The sequence below is a fragment of the Hydra vulgaris genome, chromosome 10 (assembly GCF_038396675.1).
Source record: "Hydra vulgaris chromosome 10, alternate assembly HydraT2T_AEP".
NCBI lineage: Eukaryota > Metazoa > Cnidaria > Hydrozoa > Anthoathecata > Hydridae > Hydra > Hydra vulgaris.
The window spans coordinates 28,822,501-28,844,021 of NC_088929.1; the positions used below are offsets into that span (position 1 = coordinate 28,822,501).

A 21,521-nucleotide genomic window follows, 5' to 3' on the forward strand; every position below is an offset into this window, starting at 1 on the left:
GCAGGTGGGCGCTTGCGCCATAAGTGATAGATACTGAGTTCAATCCCCACCATGTCCCTGGTGGTACTGCACTTAACTTGTTTCTCTGGGCAGCGGCCTTGGTTGTCAAGGTTTATGTTTCGGAGTTATATAGTTGAAAGTGGGTGATAACCACAATTAAATAGCCTCCTCATCTGTAGTGGCGTTTTCAGCCTTGAGAATTAAATAAAAAATAAAGAAATTAAACAAAAAAAATAAAGAAATTAAAGAAAAAAATAATAAAGAAATTAGATCTGCTTTATCTGCTTGTGCCACTTTTCCATTGTTGGTTGGTAAGGTTGCATTTCTTTCTTTTTTCTAAAAATACAATCATGGTCAATGCTCAAACAAGCTATCATCTCTATTATGATAAACCAAAACTCATTCTTGCTTGTTTCTTATTCAACAAGTTGCATCCTTTTACTGTACCCATTCCTTTATGCTATAAAAACTTTTATTAATCCAGTTTTTTCCCTTACACATCAAAAAAACCTTATAGCTATTAGGCATCTTCATGTTTTTCTTTTATATACAACCTACAGCTTTTCAAGTCTTCAGTTTTGGTTTGAAAAAAGAAATTTTTTATTAATTTGAATATTTATATTCAAATTAATAAAAAATTTCTTTTTTCAAACCAAAGAAGATTAATTGTTCATATTTTTTAAATTAGAAAAAAAGGAAAAAAAAATAAATAGTGATGCTCTTTGAAATGATTCAATCAAAACAATTTTACCTTCATAGTTGATTACTAAGTAGTATTTAAAAGCATAAATATTAGAAGTAGACATAATAGTATAATATTTTTTACAATAAAAAATTTCATCTGAACATATAAAAGCACACTGTTTACATTTAAAAAATCAAGCTGTGTCATTTAAAAATTTTTAATTTTTGATTGCAGTATGACTAAAAAAAAGATTGGGGAGGGTGAAAATTTTTTAAAAATTACTCACTTTTTGTTGTTGTTGTTATACTTCATTTTTTATGCAAATTTTTTTATTCTAATAATTAACTAGTTTATGAAATTTCATAAACTAGTTAATTATTAGAACAAAAAAATTTGCATAAAAAATAAAGTATAACAACAACAACAAAAAGCAAGTAATTTTTTAAAATTTTTATTATTATTTACAATATTACTTAGTGCTCTACTATTAAGGTACTCCTCGTAAAAAGAAAATAAAAAATATATTTACCTGATGTTTTCAAGAAATCCATGCACATATTTACAATGTGGATATATTTGAAGATTTTCAAATGTTAATACATATTTAAAAATCTGGAAAATATTTTTATTAAATGTCAGAAAAATATTTTCTCTTATTTGTCATGTAAATAGTAGGAATTTTTAGCATCACAAATACAGAAAATATTATTGCCAGATTTTTTTAAAATTTGGCTAAAGGTGCTGGTAAGTATAATGCTTTAAAATAATTCTTTTTTACTTCATTAGTCTTGAATAAAATTTAAGCATTGTTCTTTTACATTAACAGAATTACAACATTTAAAACAAATACCAAATTTATTTCATCTTGCTTAATCAATAATTCACAAACTTTCTGAAAATATTTAAATATTTTTAAAATAGTGTATTTGTTTAAGTCAATTTATTTTAACAAGCGCCATATTAGTCCCACAGATCAAATTTGTTTACAAGTGATATAAATAGATATTTGTTTACAAGTTTGTTTACAAAATTAAAATTTACAAGTTTGTTTACAAAATTAAATTTGTTTACAAGTGATACATTTGTTTACAAGTGATATATATCTGCTTCATGTCCTGCTTCTTTGTAGGATACGCCTTTTTAGGCAAAAGCTAGGAGATGCCAACTCCAACTTAAAACATCCCCTGCCTTGGGGCTCTTGGTTGAGTAAAGGCTAGAGATGGTGTCTCAATAAAAATCCTTATCATGGGCAGATGTTAAATGCACCCAGTTACTGTCTTGTAGAAGGCCTCCTAGGCAAAGACTAAAGGGGTAAACAGATTCTATCTGTTGACCAGCCTCGCACTCCTTCTTCATCTATTAGACTATGGAGATGTATTTTTAATACATTGTTTTCAGTTTAGGATGTTGAATGCTGGATCTTCTTGAATCAATGCATGGGTTTTGCTTGTGTCTCTGTTTTTATGACTAGGCAACTCATTCGATTATCTCCTAATGAGGGTACAGCTCTAAAACTCAGTTTTATGGTTCTGAGGCCTGCTGGTGGTCATGTTTCTTGAACTCTGTGGTAGCTCTCAGAGAGGCTGATTCCATCAACAGCTGAAAAATATCAAAGTATTAACAGTGCCATGTTGCACATGGATGGTGTCCCTGTTTGTACTTTTGGTGTGCATTGCGGAGGCCACATTTGGAGCCCTTAGTTATGGCTTAGAGTTTAGTAGTAGTAATGAGGCAATTACTTGAGCTATTAAACAGTGTTCTGAGTACTATCTAAGCTTTGAGTCAAATTCTTCAATCTAATTTAAAAATGAATTAGTACCTAAAAATGAATTAGTGCCTAAAACTATAAAACACAAAAAACCATCATTATCACCAAGTTCTCTAAACTTATCATTCACTAAAATTCATGGTATTCGAAGTCACTTTTTTTCTGTTGAGTCTTATCTCTTGCAAAGTTCACCAGACCCACTTGCTCTTTGTGAGACTAATTTGAGTTCAGCTGTCTCATCTTGTGATCTTAGTGTTGATGGTTACCTACATTTAATTCCTAAAGACTCCAATAGTCACATGCTTGGCCTGGGCATTTACATTCGTAAGAATTCACCCATTTGTCGTGAAACAAGGTTTGAATCCACAAACTATTCTTTCATGTGCTTTTGTTTAGCACCACTTCACTCTATTGCCTTTCTCTTTGTTCTATATCGCTCTCCTTCATCTTAAGACTTCACTCTTTTTGATGTTATTTCTGATCATATTGACCAAGCCCTCTCTCTTTATCCATCAGCTAATATAGTTGTTTTTGGTGACTTTAATGCTCACCACTCTGAATGGCTTGGCTCTAGTGTCAGTGATTCTGCAGGCATTAAAGCCCACAACTTTTGCCTTTCTCAATCCCAAACTCAAATATTCAACTTTCCAACTCGCTTTCCTGACAACCCGAATCATTTACCTTCTCTACTCAACTTCTGTCTTGTTTCTGATCCTAGTCAGTGCTCAGTTTCTCCCGTTCACCCTTAGATGCTTCTGATCACAGTTTGATCTCTCTAAAACTAATATCTCATTCTTCTTCATTACCTGAATCCCCCTATTATTAAACCTCTTATAACTACAGTAAAGCTGACTGGGGTTCTTTCTGTGATTTTCTTCGTGATGGCCCTTGGGTAGAAATCTTTTGTCTTCCAGTCGACAAATGAGCTTCTTAAATAACTTCGTGGATTCAGGCTGGCATTGAATCTTTTGTTCCCTCTTGACAATTCCAGGTCAAGCCTAACTCTCCTCCATGGTTTTCCTCACACTGTGCTGTGCTTGTAAAAAGGTTTTGTCTAACGCTAAAACCCGCTTTTCTCAGGTCATAAAATCTCGTATCTCATCTCAAAAATTAGGCTATTGTGACTTCTGGCGAGTCTTTAATAGTATCAATAATAAGGGCAAATCTTTAATTCCACTTCTCTTGTATGGTTCAGACTTTGTCACCTCACCTAAAAACAAAGCTGAATTGTTTGCTATAAACTTTTCATCAATATCATCTCTTGATTCCACTAGTTGCGTTCTACCTGATATTGCCAACAAACAGGTTGATCCATTGCTTGACATTCATATCACTCTAGCTTCTGTATCTAACGTGATTTCCTGCATAGAATCTTCTACAGCGTGTGGCCCAGACAACATACCTGTTGTTGTCTTGAAGAAGTGTTCTCCGGAGCTGTCGTCAATATTCTCAAAACTATTCAACAAGTGCTTATCAGAGTCTCGTTTTCCTGCCTGCGGCATCTGTTATCCCTACTATCAAAAATTCTGCAGAGCAATCTGATTTGTCTAACTACCGTTCCATTAGTCTTCTTCCTATTATAAGCAAGGTTTTTGAATCTTTAACGAACAAACACTTAATTTCTCATCTTGAATCTAATAACTTACTTTCTGACCATCAATATGGATTTCGATCTTCTTGTTCTACGGCGGATTTGCTAACAGCAATAAGTGATAGGTTTTATCGTGCATTAGATAAAGGTGGAGAGATTAAGGCCATCGCTCTTGACATTTCAAAAGCTTTTGATAAAGATTGGCATGCTGGTCTTCTCCATAAGCTTTCTTCTTATGGTGTATCTGGCAACATCTTTAAGATTATTGAATCCTTCCTTTCCAATCATAGTATAAAAGTTGTCCTCGATGGACAGCACTCTTCTTCTTTTTCTGTAACTTCAGGGGTTCCTCAAGGTTCTATCCTTGCCCCTATTCTCTTTTTAATTTACATTAACGATCTTCCAGATATTATCACATCTAAGATCGCATTGTTTACTACCTTAGATGTGAGAATATCTAAGGTAGCAAACAATGATACTACCATTTATTCTTGTCATGATAAGAAACCAACACTTTCTGATTGCTTGGAGGGGGCATTTGCGTTTGAAAAGAATCTCTTTTTTGCTACTGCATGCGGCTCACAGTGGCTGGTGAACTCAATACAGATAAAACTCAACTTTTTTCAGCCAATTGTTATCGCAATAATTTAGATCTTCCTATATTTATGAACGGTGATGTACTTGATGAGTCATCTACTATTCATCTTCTAGGATTAACTCTTACTTCCGATCTTTCTTGGAAACCATATATCAAATCAGTTGTAAAATAAGCATCTGCTAAAGTTGCATCTCTTTATCGAGCTCGTCCCTTTCTTACTTCGGATTCTATTCTCTATCTCTATAAATCTCAAATCCGGCCTTGTATGGAATACTGTTGCCATATCTGGGGCGGTTCTTCTAATGATGCCCTTACTCTTTTAGACAAGGTGCAAAAACGCATTGTAAACATAGTTGGACCTGCTCTTGCAGCCAACCTCCAACCATTATCACATCGTCGTAATGTTGCTTCTCTTCCTCTTTTCTACAAATACTATACTGGGCTTTGCTCTAAAGAGCTAGTGTCTTTTGTGCCATCTACTAAAATTCATTTTCATGTTAATTGTCATTCAATTAAGTCTCATCCTTTTCCTGTGGCTGTTCCTAAGTGCTCCAAAAACGCTTATTTGTCTAGTTTTTTTTCTCGAACATCAGCTCTTTAGAATTTGTTTCCTTCATCTTGTTTTCCTGATTCATATAATTTGCAATCCTTTAAATCGTCCATCAATCATTATCTTGCTCTACAATCTTCATCTTTTCTCATTTGGTAACTTCCAACTTTAATTAGTGGCTGCTTGCAGCCTTGTTGGAAGCGAAGATGTAAAAAAAAAAAATCGCATTAATGAACTGTTTTATTTTGAAAAACATGTATTTTTATATTAATCAAAAGCAACAAAAATTATTTATAATTTTGTTTATGGCTATAAGAAGGAGACTTGAAAAGTAGCAGATTGTATGAATCAGAAAAACACAAAGATGTGAGCATTGGCAAAAAAAAAAAGGATGAATAAAAGTTTTTAGAGCATGAAGTGACTGATACAGTAAAAGAATATGACTTGAATAAAAGGATGCTGAAATAAAACTTTGCTGAATAACAAGTCAAACAAGAATGAGTATTGGTTAATTTAACTAAAGATGATGGCTCAATTGAGCAACAACCATGATAGTATTTGCAGAAAAGAGAAAGAGAAAAACCTTACAGTGATAGGAGAGTGGCTTTAATTTGGAAACAAATTTCAAGATATATTTTCAAAAACTGTATAACTGCTTATATAAAATTATTATTTTGTAAAACAATATTTTTAAATAAGCAGTCTAATATTAAGATGCAACCAACATTGCATTGATAAACATAGTAAAACAGATCATACTTTGTATATATTGTAAAAATTAGCACCCTTAACTAAATCGTAGAATGACTAATTAATTAATTTTAAACTATTTTTTAAACATTTTTTCCATTTAAATTGAAATATTAAAATAAAAAAATAAAAGCTAATAATTTCTAACTTTTCTGTAGCATTGGTATGTGTTGTAAATAATATGACTTTCTTTGTTATATTTAGCTTGCAGTACTAGTACAAGACAGTTTAATGTTGCTTGCATATATGTTTGTTCTGCATCAATCATAAGTCGAACTCCAAGCTTTGCTGAATGCTGGCAAAATAAATGTGTTTTTTAGCTTCATATATACTTTTCAGTTTATTAAAGATTACCTATGGAAACTGCAAATTAAATCATGCAAATAAAATAAAGAAGTCATTTTTTATAAACAACTAAAACAAAAATAAAAACTTTTAACTAGACTAAGCAGATATAAGATTTAAAAAGCAGTTGTTTACCTGAGCTAGTTTATCAAGATAGCTAAGTAACTTTACAAACTTCTCATTACTCATGTCTGAAAGCCCAGATAGTTTGATTTTCTAAAATATAAACAAAACATTATTTTCGTCATTTAATTAAATCTCATCTATTTACTGTAACTGTTGTGACCAAGTGCTCCAAAAATTCTTATTGGCCTAGTTTTTTTCCTAGAACATCAGACCTTTGGAATTCGCTTCCTTCCTCATGTTTTCCTGATTTATATAATTTGTATACTTTTAAGTCGTCTGTTAATCATTATCTTACTCTATCTTCATCTTTCCTCTTCCAGTAGCTTTCAATTCTAATAGTGGTTGCTAGCAGCCTTGTTGGAAGTGAAAATGTTTGAATATATATATTTATAAAATAAATATTCAGTTTAAGCAATATCCACTTTAAAAATAAAAAATATTTTAGAAAACTTTTTTTTTTATTTGTAACAATAAAATTTGTCTATGTTTTTGCTAGACTAGTTTATGGCCTGTATTTTTGTGTTATTATAATGCTAAATATTTTTGTGGCAAACATTTGCTTTTGTTTCCATAAGAATATATTCAAATTTTGCATTGGAATGGAACTACTTGAATGTCTATTTCAGTATTTCATATATTTTGGAATGAACTTAACTAGATAATCAGTTTGAAAATAATTCCTCTAAGCATAATATAACCTGGAAAACATAAAATGTTTTGGGTCAATCAATATGGTGACTGACTTTTTATATATAAAAGTATATACCATGCCCTATTATGGGTATTAAAACTCCATAGTTTTGGCTTAGCATTTTAGCTGTTAGCATTTTTTTAGCATATTTTAATGATTTCAAAAAAATGACTGAAACCCTTTATGAAGACTAATGAATAATTTCAAAAATGTTTTTTCAATACTTTAAAAAACCATGTGGAAATTTTTTCTGTAAGATTTTAATACGAATCAAATTTTTTTAAATAATCTTTTTATTAAACAATTTCTGTTGTCTCTTTACTTTTATTTGAATTTTTATTTACTTTTCTGAAATTTGTTATATATATATATATATATATATATATATATATATATATATATATATATATATATATATATATATATATATATATATATATATATATATATATATATATATATATATATATATATATATATATATATATATATATATAATAAACTTTTATATTTTTATTATCGAAATTTATTATACACATTTATATACATATATAAAAAATATATACAATTTTAGTGCATAGTTTATTAGTTTAGTTTTTCTATATAATTAATCACTAAAAATATAATAATAAAAAAAAATCTCTTTTCATTATTATAAGGTGCTCTTCTAGTTATCATTTATACTTGATCTAACAATAGATAAAGTTTTGGTATAAGTGACACTGGTTTTATGTGATGCTGAGAATTGATTTCAGAATATCATAGATTCCTAATACTCTTATTGGTTGAAATCCAATTCTCATAGAAAAATTTGCACTGTAGGCACAAAAATACCTAAACCATTTATTTTTGGCACTAAATTTATTAAAACAAAAAATGTAAAAGCATATCTTACGCTATATTGACATGATTTGACCAAATCAACAACTGTCCTGATATCCCAATTTTCATCCGCGTTGTGGCTATACTGATATTTTTCAAGTTGTTTGTTTACATTTACCTAAGAATTTTTCAATTTATAACAACTGTTTCAATTAAATTATTAACATTTTATTGCTGAAAATTACCATAAAATTTAATACCAGTAATTCTTTATCACACAGCGAGGAGATTTTGAGCTGTGCAAATCCATTTAATTCAATGGCTGCTAAACCAAAAAAATTAAAATAATTGTCATATTGAAGTCTCATATTGAAAAGTTGACCATCATATAAGCCACATATCAAAAAGAGTTGACTCACTCTTTATAAAAAAAAGCAACCAAAAACATACAATTTTTTGAAAAAAAAAATTTTTAATTTTTTTTTTAAATTGCTAACATTTTTGTTATTTAACAAAGTAAATAATTTATCAGCATCTAATCAACAATATCAATTAATATTCCTAATATCGCAAAAATGCAATCAAAAATATTTTCGTGACTAACACTCAGCATATATATATATATATATATATATATATATATATATATATATATATATATATATATATATATATATATATATATATATTAACAGTTTGCTTTATAAAGAAATATGTCTACCAACTATTAATAGATTCTTTACTCCTTAATTAGTTAGCAAAACCACTGGATTCTCCTAGTTACTGACACTCTTAATAACACAGTTGAAATTGTGGATTATTTTTTTTATGGTAAAGTTATTAATAATGTTCTTAAATTGACATAATTGACAGACACAGCACAATATGATCATTAATTACTAATAAACTCAAAATTTTGAACAACATTACTTACAATGCATCTCAAACACTCAATGAAAAGAGCTACAGTGTTTTACCTAATACATGCCTCTGCATAAAGAAACTATTAAGTGCAATACTTCGAGTTAGATGTTGAATTTGAACTCCATACCTCTCGCTTACAAAGAAAGCACTCTATCACTACAACATTATCATATTGATTTGTAAAAGGCCTGTACAGTTAGGTTGGTAACAAAGGCATATGTGACACGCTGATTTGTTATTTATTAGTTTATTATCTATTATGTAATTACATATTATATTATTACAGCTAATCTATTATACCTCTATTATTATTATAATCTATTATGTTTGATTTGAACAACATTCTAGTATTTTTGAGCAGACCGAGTTTGATGCATTTGAGAAATGCGGGTTAGGGCTGAGCCAGGATTTAGGCACAACTAATATTTGTTTGTAGTTATTATTTTTTTGATAAATGTTAAAAAATCAACAAAAACAGTAATTAAATAATATAATAACAAATATTCAACAACAACAAAAAATATCAACAAAGATTTAAGAGCTTTTAAATCTACTATTTACATTGAATGCAATTAATAATGTTTTCATTATTTACTTAATAGGTCATACACATATATGACCTTTTTGCAAAAACAATAATAATTAAACAATAATAAATACTAAAACAGTAATAATTCTTATATAATCATACCTGCATACTAAACTTATATTTATACTATAAAACCTAAGCTTAAATGCTTCCTAACTCTCAATAAATCAGTACAAGTTTAGCCACAAAAGGCATTACGGAAGATCTTGCAAGTTTAATAATCATTATAATACAGAACTTAATGAAATACAATAGCTTTTGCATTAATTATAGCAGACTCCATAAAAAAAGTACTTTTATAGATTAAAAAAATTTGGAAATTGTACACTATTTTACAATTTTACCTAAATACCTATAACCAAATAATATTTCATAAATAATACTTTTGCAGTGATATAAATATATTAGTGATATATACTTGTATTTACCACTAATAGATTTGTAATAGATATATTTGTAATACAGCATCTCCATAAATCATTTTAATTGTGTTTTTATAACTTTATTCATTTCTTAACAGTTAAAAAATTTAAAGTCCCTTATTTAGATTCTAAATAAATAGCTGAGGATACGGAGAACACATTTTTGAGAAGTTTAAACTTTTTTATAAAATAACTAGTAATGGATTTCAATACCTATTTAACTGATTGTGAAAAATCTAAATCACTTAAATTACTTGATATTGCACTAGGTTATAATTTTTTTCCATAGCCTAGATGGTTGTTTGAAAATCAATTGTTCATTAGTAGAAATTTGGTTTTCAAATACTATGTTAGTAATTGATTCAATTGTAACTTTAATTGTAATTAGAATTGTAATTGTAATTGTAATTAGAATCTGACTCTCAAAAACAAATTCTGTTAGAATAAGAATGTTATATTGAAAGGAGTATTAAAACATTTTAATAAGCTGAATTAAATTGCATTACTGCTAGTCAGTCACTCTAGCCCTCTTTGATTCGTATTTATGCAAAAAAAAAATGTCTACACAATCCTGATTAAATTTAGCTAAACATAAAAAAAAAAAAAAATACAATAATTTTTTATAAAAACTATATTGCACAGTACAATCTTTTTGATTGGGGGAAAAAAAAAGTTTAAACTAGAGAAATTTTTGAATTATATTTTTTATTTTTTTTTAATATAATTCAAAAAAATTAAAATTTAAAGCTAAAAGACAGAACTCTAATAGAATTTCAATTCTATCAGAGTTCTGTCTTTCAGCTTTAAATTTTTTTATGTTGATTTTTATGTTTCAGCTTTAAATTTTCTTATCAATCTCTTAGATACCACATTTTTTTTTTAGGCAAAAAAAAAAAAAAAATTGCGCTAATCTTTTATGAAAACTCAAAACATTCAAAATTAAGAAAAAAAAGTTCAAGGACTTGATGAGCATTTTACATGTCAGAAATTTTGAAAGTTTGATTTACAGAAATTATTTTTATTGCTATGGCAGATCAAATATTATATATACTTTTGCAACTGTTGTTGAATGTGTAATTTATAGACTAATTATTAAAAATCATAGCAATTTGAGAGCAAAAATATTACTAAAGCTTAAACAAAATAATTTACAACAAAACTTGTATGTAGATAAATCATATTTACATTATACAATATCTTAGCTAGATTGGTTGAGCATATGGTAAGCTTTACTATAAAAAAAATTGTATGTTTCTATTTTGTTGATAACCTGCAGACCTTTAAAACAAGAATTGTTCAGTTTGCCATTAGATTGAATTGCCCATCATGCACCCTAAGTTTCAGCGCCTATGAATTACTATCAATTTTTATAACTGAAGCAGTTTTTATTGTGTAAGAAATGTTCCTATTATTTAAAGAATGTTCTTAAGTTAAGACTTAACAAATTTTCTATTGTATACCATTTTTGAAAAGTTTAGACCTAAGTTTTTTTTAGTTCAAAGTTCAGAGTATTTTGTATATTTCTGTAAATACATTTCATCAAATATTAAACAGTTATTTTGCAACATTTTGGGCCAATATTGAGTACTCTTTGGGGCCTAATAGATGGGGGGGTTGGAATAAGCGGCGGAGGGGGGGGGGGCTGGAAATATCACTAAAACTTAATAAGCAGGGGGGCTGGAATAAACGGGGGGGGGGGAAGGTTGGAAAATTTATTTTTAATGAATAATGACGTAATGATACAAAGAAGAAAATAAAACGTTCTTTTTTTTTAAACAAAGTTTTTTGAATGAATGATATTACGTAACGTAAGTAGTGAAAAAGAAAATTTTTATAAAAAATTGTCTTGTTTTGGATGGAATTTTTTCTAAAATTTAATAGCCGGGGGGGTTGGAATAAGAATGTCCTGGGTGAAAAATTTTTGAAAAATTAATTAGGGGGGGGGGGGGACGTCTAATAGGCACCAAAGAGTAATAATTTTGCATATTCTCTTGTGTCAATATTACAAGAATGTGTTTTCAATAAGGAAAGCAATGAAAAATCTTTCCAAATAATTTTTAATGGTGATATAATGTATGCTTTAAATAATTACATGGAAGTATAACACTAAAATAATGTATATCTATCAGTATTTTCTAATTTCTTCTCTATATTTTTTTAAGTTCTTCAAAAACCAAACCAGATTCTGCATGATTTTGTAAGTAAGTAGGAAAGTGTTCCAACATAAATATCTAGGGCATTTTTATAACTGCTACAAAACGTTATGTAAAGATAATAGACAACTTGTAAAATATTTTCCTTTAAGCTCTCAGCAACTTGTATAATAAACTCAATAACTTGTGGTATGGAAATTTTATTAAATAACATCTTGTAAAATACAATATGATAATTAATTTTTAACATTTTGTAGCTACATACCATACCAGCAATGTGTTTAAAATTGTGTGCTCAATATTTATTTAATTTACTTTATTTATTTTATTTTATTTCGTCATTAAAAAAAAAAATACAATGCTGTTTTATATAAATAAAATTTACATGACCGGGGCTAAAAGAAGACAATATTTGCCTTATCACAAACGTCCAGACGTGCTTTCATCAGCATGCGTGTACAATCATTAAAATGTAAACATAAAATTACTTTGCACCATATAAAAAATAAATATAAATTTTACAAGTATGTTAAAATCAGTAACTAATCTATAATCAAAAGAAAATCGTAAAATAAGATATTAAAAAAAAAATTATAATAATAATAATTAAACCTAAAAATTAAAAATAAGTTAATAGGAGAATTTAAGAAAAATTTATATTAAAGACCAGTTAATAAGATAGTTGTTAAAAAAGAAAAAAAAAATTAAAAATTAAAAAAAAAATCTTAAAAAGAATTTAATTCACTAACGTCGTTAATGAATTAAATTCTTTTTAAGAATTTAATTCATTAACGAGGAAACTAATGAAAGAAGTTTTTGTTTGAGTTTTTGAATTTACAAAATTTCTATTAATGGGTTGGCAGTGATCGCGATTGAGCATAAGCATTTGGATAAAATTAGATTCGAAGAGTTGATTGATGATTTTGTTTCTAGAAACACTAGGAGAATTGCACTTTTCAATTGAATATTTTATTTTATGTATTGAACGACACTGATCATTATACTTGTGTTGTTATTTATAAAAGCGAAAATTAATTGAGGGGGCCTCATTTTGTATTTTGGTACAGGGCCCCTGATATCAATTAGACGGCCCTGTTATGTAACCATACCTTAATGGAAAAACTTAAGCTGAAGAGTCAAAAAATAAATAAAAAATTGCCGTAATGTTTATTTTGATAAAAATATTATATTTACATCATTTTTTTTCAGACATTTCTTTTGAGGATTAAGCAGTATTTGATTTTAGTGTTAAAGATATGTGTCATCAACGTTATTTCATCAAGTGAAAACCATTTTTGATATCAACATATCCTAATAAGTAAGCTATGAAACTGTATTCTTTCTAAAAACTGTTCTCTGGGTCAGAACTACATAGACACAACCGCATACTTTTCATATTTATCAAAGTTAGGTAACTACGAATAACAATAATTGCAATCTTCACACTTAAATGCGTTCATGTAAAAACTTGAATAGAAATTATTTTGTTTTGAGATGTTGGAAATTTGATTTTGTATTTTTTTATTTCATTTTTATAAACGAGTTTTCGATTAAAATATAAAGCTAAGAATATAAATCGATATCTTGTTATATTTATATAACAAGATATCGATTTATATTCTTATCAAATTGAAGACTGTTTTATTTGATCCAATTTGAATCAAATAAAGCAGTCTTCAATTTGATTCAAATAGGGATACTGCCAAGTTTCACCCAAATGAAAGCTTTTAACTCTTAGTTAAAAGCTTTCATTTGGATGAACTTATAACAGGTCAAAGGTTATGCAACTTGCGTAATCTTGACTTATTTATTATTGTAAGATGCATTAGATAAATAAGATTAACATAAGGAAATTTTTTTATCTTTGTGAGAAACAAAAATATATGATCCAGTTGGGTAAATTTTGAATTTGGCTTCACAATCATTTCTGCCTTTCTTAAACTAGAAAACATTTTTTTGGACGACATTACTGATAGTGTCGCAATTCTTTTACTTTTTAAAAGTCAAATTTAAATTCAAGGAATAATTTTTTTATGTAGTAGCAACCAAAATTCTTTATAAACTTAATGTAATTTAACGGTCCCGACTTTTGTTTTCGCAAGTTTGGATGCACATGCATTTTTCAATATTGAGTAATGAAGAGAAGAGAACACGTGTTGTTTGAGTATTTTCAATAAATTGGTAGAATGACTAAAAATAATTTACATTTTATAGTTTTTACATTTTCGGTTTATATATACTCAAAATTTACGTACTAAATATGGAATTTTTAACAAAATTAAATAAAAACCTCTAAAAGGAGGAGATTTCATGTTTTTTTCTGAAATCCCCCGGAGGCTTATTTTTTGTTTTAAAATCCGGAGATCTCCTGGCGAATCCGGAGATATGGGAACCCTATACATATATATATATAATATATATATATATATATATATATATATATATATATATATATATACATATATATATATATATATTATATATATATATATATATATATATATATATATATATATATATATATATGTATATATATATGTATATATATATATATATATACATATATATATATATATATATATATATATATATATATATATATATATATATATATATATATATATATATATATATATATATATATATATATATATATATATATATATGAAATAATACAATATATGTATAATACAAAATTAGCAAATAATTTGAGTTGTGACAATTGTAAAGAAAATGTACCACGAAAAGCGTACCCCCAACAATTTTTGTAAGGATGCGGTTGTTTTCTATTAAGTAATATTTCTATTGAGTGTCCATTTAGTACAAGGCACCATAAATCAGTCCTTTTTTATATAAACAACTTCAATGATTACCGGTCCGAAACAAGCTCTAAATCTTTTTACGATTTCAAAAATACAAATATAATTGGTTTTGTTTCACAATTATCAAAAATAATTTGGGGCTACAGTTTTTGTTTTATTTTTACAACTGAAGAGTATTGGAACATCTTTCTTGGTTAAAAAAGATGTTCCAATTCTCTTCAAAAATCAACATTGATTTTCAAAAGTATTTGACTCTGTACCTCATTATTTTTATTATATATTATTGATCTACCCTCTATAGTAAAAGATCTTATTTGATCTCTAATGTTATATGCCAACAATATCAAGCTACATAGTTAATTTAAGAATGTCAATTACAGTCACAATCTACCTGATGCAGTTTATAAATTTTAGCTCTGGCCAGAAAAATAGCAGTTAAAAATAGCCAATAATAAATATTTTACACATATAATAGCACCGACAATATTTTTTAAAGATATAAACTAGTTTAAATAACAAGTTTCAATAACAAGTTTAAAATAAATAAAAATGATAGCTATAATCTTAAAGCGAATATGTCCAACACATATAAACTACAACTATCAAATAGGAGATCATCATTTAACCTGGTTTACAAACCCAAAAGATCTTGGTGTGATCGTGGGTTCTTACTTAAATTACAATAATCATATTGCAAATATGGTCCAAACATGCATCAAAACACCAATCATTTGAGGATATTTAATCTTTAAGTATGTTATAAGTCGTGATCCACGCGTTATTGTAAAAGCCTATACTACCTACATAAGACGGATTTTAGAATATTGCTCTCCAATTTGGGCACTGAATTGAAAAAGCAGTGAAAAGAGTACAATGACGTTTTACCAAGAAAGTAACTAATCTAAATATAATATGCTTTACATTAGTCTTGTACATAGTCAGCTTTTGTACGCAAATATTATATGGGCCAGCACCCATAAAATCAAATTGCTAAAATTGCAAAGTCTGCAAAACCATGCATGCAAAGCAATTATTTAAATAAGTTAGTAAACACGGCCCCAGTGATGAAAAGCATGATAGTTCTAAATATTGAACAACTTAACACATTACAGATATTAATTTTTATGTATAAGTATAAAAATAATCTTCTACCAAGCGTTTTTGCAGATAAGTTCTTAAAATCATTTTCTGAAAAATATAATATGCGTTCAAATACCAGGTACGACTATCACCTAGGGAAAATTAAATCACAGCAGTCAAGTTTTTTAATTACAAACCCTGGTCCATCAATATGGAATCGTTTCCAAAATAAAAATATTAAAGACCTAAAAAGCATTTCATCGTTTTAACGACAAACTAAAATGCATCTCTTTAATTCCTGATATATATATTATAGTTTACAGTATTTGTTTTCAGATTTAAAAAAATTATTTTTCTTCTTCTTATTTTTTTTTCTTATGTGTTTTAATATTTTTTTTTTTGTTTTCAATTTTTTACACTAAAAAAAAAAGAGCTTTGCTTTATTGAATTTTTATTTTACTTTAAAGAATTAAAGTGTTTTTCTTTGTTTTTTTTTAATGAGTGACTATAGGGGCTCTATGAAAAGGTTGCGATGATAAACGCATCATCCTTACCTTCTTTGAATACCTGACTGATTATAACAGTATATGTGTGTGCATGTGTATATGTGTGTGGGTATATATATTATAAATAAAAAAAAATTAAAAACGTTTTTTATCAATTTTTTTTTTTTTAATGTTTACGATGTTATTTATTTTAAATGAGTTAGAATTCTTGGTTTGGAACTACAAGAAATTATATAATATTAAAATATATATAATATTAAAATATATACAATATTAATATATATATATATATATATATATATATTTGTAAATTATCTAGCACATGTTCTATGTGATTGTAGAGCACATTCGATGTTAGGATCTCGTGATACTGGTATAGAAAGTATTGGTTATGTTGGTATCGTTTGGTACCGGTATAGTATCATTTGGTAAAGCAGCACAGCTTGTCGCGAGAATTCGTATTTTATTTTTATAAACGTTTAGCAATTCGAAATAGTAAATTTATATAATAACTGAGATGTGCATTAGGGTAAAGCAGTTTTTATAGCAGAAAAAATTTTTTGAAAGTAATATTTCTAACGAGCGAATTGATGTGCATTAACAGGAAAGTAAAAAAATATTTTCTGATTTGATGATTTTTTAGGTGTATTTTTGCCCTTTTTTTTTTTTTTTTTTTTTGTTTTTAATTTTTTTATTTGAAAAGTTATTATATTCAAAACCTTTCGATGGTTAAAAAAACATTAAGTAAACCTCTAAAACGCAATCTCACTTGAATTTTGTTGATAAAAAAATTCAAAAAGCCACATTTTCATTTTTTTTTCAAGACTACCATTCGATACCATACTACTCTATTTATTATCGATATCATGCGGTATCGAACCGAAACTGATGATATCAACTTCATAAATGATACGGCTATAATCAGCTAGCATAATAAACGCTAATATTTTTTTAAAAATCTTATCAAAATTAATTGCGCCAATATAAGCAATTCGTTAAGATCCACTATTAGCTATAAGCAAAATAATATTTATAAGTGAAAAACGATATTTTAAACGCTATTACCTGTTTCTTCGATGCACCGTAAGACGGTATTGAAATTTTTTTCATATTCAGATTCACTAAAGAAATATTACATTTATATTTATTATTTATATTTTATATTCAATTAAATCATAATTCAATATTCAATTAAAATATTAGGTAGAATAATAACTTTAATCATAAATAAAAAATTACGAAAAAGATCGGCTAGATTCATAAAAATCTAGCCGATGATTTTAGAGGAATCATAATGATTCCTCTAAAATCATAAAAGCTTTATTTCAAACGTTTTTTTTCAATTAAACGTTACTTACTTTCAATTAAACGTTACTTACTTTCAATTAAACGTTACTTACTTTCAATTAAACGTTACTTACTTTCAATTAAACGTTACTTACTTTCAATTAAACATTACTTTCAATTAAACGTTACTTTCAATTAAACGTTACTTATTTTCAATCAAACGTTACTTTCTTTTCTTAAATTGTGTTTGGCAAGTTTACCAAAACTTTTGTTTATGAATCAAAGGTTTGCCAAATATCGAGAAAAACAAAATTGATGCGTGTCTTTACGCGCATCAACTTTATTTTGAAATTTTTCATCAATAATCCATCAACATCATGATTGCTAAACATTTAAATGTACCAAAAACTACGGTTATTGATGTTATAGATAAGTTTAAGACTACTTAAATGAAAAAAAGCCTGGTGACGGAAGACAGAAAACTTTCCATAAACTTACAAGATTATTGAAATAAAATATTTCGTAAAAAATATGCTCCTAAGAGAAGTTTAAATGAAAACTTTAAAGGACTTTGACGCGCTAAAAAATTGGTAAAATAATGGCGGTTAAAAATTTGCGCATAATTAAAGACAAAAAAACTTGCATCCAATTTCTTATGTGGCAATCAATATGGCAGTTGTAACGCTAACAACTGTACGCATATTTAATGCAAAAAAAAGTTTTAAATAAAAAAACTTTTATGGTTTAAGAGAAATCTTAATTAAACTGATTTTGGCGTTTTCACTTAATACAATAAAAAAAACTTTTAAATCACTTACGCTTCTTGATTCGTAGTAAATTTTTTTGATTCAATCGGGACACATAACATGGTCAAAACATTATGGGCTTTTAACTTATCAGCTGTTGCTTTTGCTTCGTCTACTGTTTCTCCAGCGGCAAAATTACCGTAATAAGTTGATTTCATTAACCATCGGAAAAGAGGAGTCCAAATAATTTTCTCACCAATAAGAAACATCTAATAATCAAATTTAAAAATTTGTTATAATTGAAGCTGCTCAACTTTTCGAAAAAATATTTATTCTTACTCAAAGCAAAATAAAATAAAGATAAAAATAAAATCCTGCATATAAACAGCGCTTTATTCATCAAAAAAGAAAATGAAACTTAATAAAAACAATCAACTCTTTAAAAATTGTTTGTTCAAAAATATATTATTTTCAATCTTACACGTTCAAGAAACAAAAAAAGAATTTACAAATTATTTAGAGCATAACTAAGGAAGTAACTGGCGAAAAATAAATCTTAACACAATATCAATACTAATACAAATTAATATTAATTTTATAAAATATAAGTCTATAAATGCGGAAAAATTGAAATAATATTTTGTTAATGTAAGTTCTAATTTGGCATCAAAAATAGAAATAGAATCAAGTTTATATCCATTTTGAACTTTAATAGTCTTAGAGCCCGTGGCCGCCAAACCAACGTTATTTTATAAAAGCGTATACTTCTTACACAAGTAGAAACGATGATCAATTATACACTTTAGATCATGTTGACTTTCGCAGATAACAAGTAATAAAGGTGTTTAGAATACCGGCTAAAATACCTTGTAATTTTCTTTGAAATAGTATTAGAAATCACGTCATCAATTGCCTGACACTTTATGGTGACAACCCTTAAATTTTATAAAATTGTAACTATACTTACGTTATAAATAAAAATGGAATTTTTTTATATGCCACACTTGGGTAACTATTAAAAGATGTTTACTAATTAGCCAGACAAACCCAGACACAGAGAAACATATACATTACTAATATTTATAGTAAAGTAAAAACATCAAAACGAAAACCTTAGTTACGTAAATTAACTGAAAATAATTGCCTTTCACGTGGTAAATTTGCGTTAAAAATCTCCCACTCCAAAGTAACATCTAAGTAAAAATTCCCACATAGTAACATATCTTCCGCAAAATTTCCCCCGCTTTTATCGAAATTTATTTAAAATATTTACAAAACAAGATTACTAAAGGTATTATTAGGGCAGTTATATGACGTAAATTGATTTGGTTTTTTCAAAAAGATTTTAGAAAAGAGAAAAAAAACATTTCGAATTAAAAACACATGATGATAAGTAATTTTTAGCACTATTTTTACTTTTTTTGATCGTACAGTATCAATATTGGGATCAAAAGTGGTTGCTCAGATTCCTTCAACAAAGAAGTTTAAAACTAACTTTTACTTAAATGGCTGTAAAAATGCGTGTTTTTTAGTTTACAGCTTGTATTTTATTGAATTAATAAGAAGCCAAGATTCTCAAAAACGGTATTTTTTGAAGGGTAAAAAAGGGTATTTTTTGATGTTTTTATTTTAAAAAATGCAAATAGATAACAATAAATACCATGTTAAAAACTTAATGTAGTTTTGAGTATATACTAATCATTAGCCAAGTATTTGCGTTTTATGCAAAGTCGAAACCTTTGCGTCCATTATGGATTTTCGTAACTTTTTATATAAACAATAAAAAAGCTTTTTCAAAAAAAAATTCTAGTATATAATTTTTGAAGTGGTATAAAAATTAAAAAAATGTTGGATGCTTAGCAATAACATGTAATAGATGTACTATTTTATTGAAACGAATATAGAGTGGAGGACGTGGGGGTGTTTTAAAAATTTAAAGAAAGTAGTTTCTTACCCACAACTAAAATAGAGAAGCGTTTACTTGATATTATTATTTATTTTGATATTTTTTAATTGCAACATAATTTATTGTTTGTTATCTTAAATTTTTACATGTTTGAAATAAATAATAGTTATTAAAATTTTTATTTCACATCTTTTTATAATGGTGATACTTAAAGTATTTACCCAAAACTTTTAAAGGGATAGTTTAACTATCTACATAATAAAATAAAACTGTGAAAGATTTAACGACTTAAAACTTTAATTCCTATATCTTTCTTTTGTTGTAGGAGTCGTCATTAAATATATTCAAGAAATATTTTGTTTCAGAGCAATTTCCAATAAAAAATATTGAGAAAGTTTCAACTTTAAATGTTTCAACTTATCATATTTTAGACTAGATTATCTAACAACTAAAAATGTAATTATAAACACGTTTCTTTGCTGTTTTTGTTATTGACATGTTATAGAAATTTCCATTGAATATAAATACAATTTTAAACACCCAAGAGAACAATAAGCAATATAATACAATACAATATAATAGCTATGTGTAAAACACACCCACAAATTTCCTTTAGACGCGATTAAAAATATACAATTTATATACAAAACAGTTAAAATACATAAAGCAAACACTAAAACTAATCACAACACCCCTTGATCTCTAGATCAAAAACTTGGCTTACTTTTCAAGGGAACTTCCGAACTCTTATTGATCGCCTGATGGCATCAACGGTGGATTCTTTTGATTCACTTGCGCTCAAGTCAGGTAACTTAGGAATGAGGTGGACGTCTATCATGTGTCAAAAATTCCATTTCCAGATGACCTGTAAGTGAAATCAATGATTGATAAACAGATCAACGACTTGTTAAGATTTAAGTCAATTAAAAGACTCCTCCCATTCAATCGGCGAAGAATCTATCGCTAAACACCTTTCACAATTTTTTACAACATTCTTCGCGTCTTTTCAAGATACGCTCCGCTGAGGGTATGTCTGCTTTGTCAGATAAAATGTTCGATTAACTCTAAAATGATGGAGATTATGAAACAACTTTACATCAGTTGATGTGACATTAACTGCTATTGCAGAATAAGTTGAATGCAGCCAGTTCTGGGGTACA

General features: G+C 27.5%; 1 protein-coding gene across 1 annotated transcript in view; it reads right to left on the reverse strand.

Moving 5' to 3' along the window:
- Positions 1 to 21,521, reverse strand: part of LOC100204778 (hydroxyproline dehydrogenase) — a 44,909-nt gene that overhangs the window by 11,681 nt on the left and 11,707 nt on the right. Inside the window, exons 2-7 of the mRNA XM_065807720.1 lie at positions 18,528 to 18,724; positions 17,488 to 17,543; positions 8,187 to 8,251; positions 8,000 to 8,104; positions 6,423 to 6,503; positions 6,091 to 6,237 (exon numbers count right to left, since the gene is read on the reverse strand). Of these exons, the coding sequence (XP_065663792.1) occupies positions 6,091 to 6,237; positions 6,423 to 6,503; positions 8,000 to 8,104; positions 8,187 to 8,251; positions 17,488 to 17,543; positions 18,528 to 18,724 (651 nt within the window). The remainder of the gene's footprint in view (positions 1 to 6,090; positions 6,238 to 6,422; positions 6,504 to 7,999; positions 8,105 to 8,186; positions 8,252 to 17,487; positions 17,544 to 18,527; positions 18,725 to 21,521) is intronic.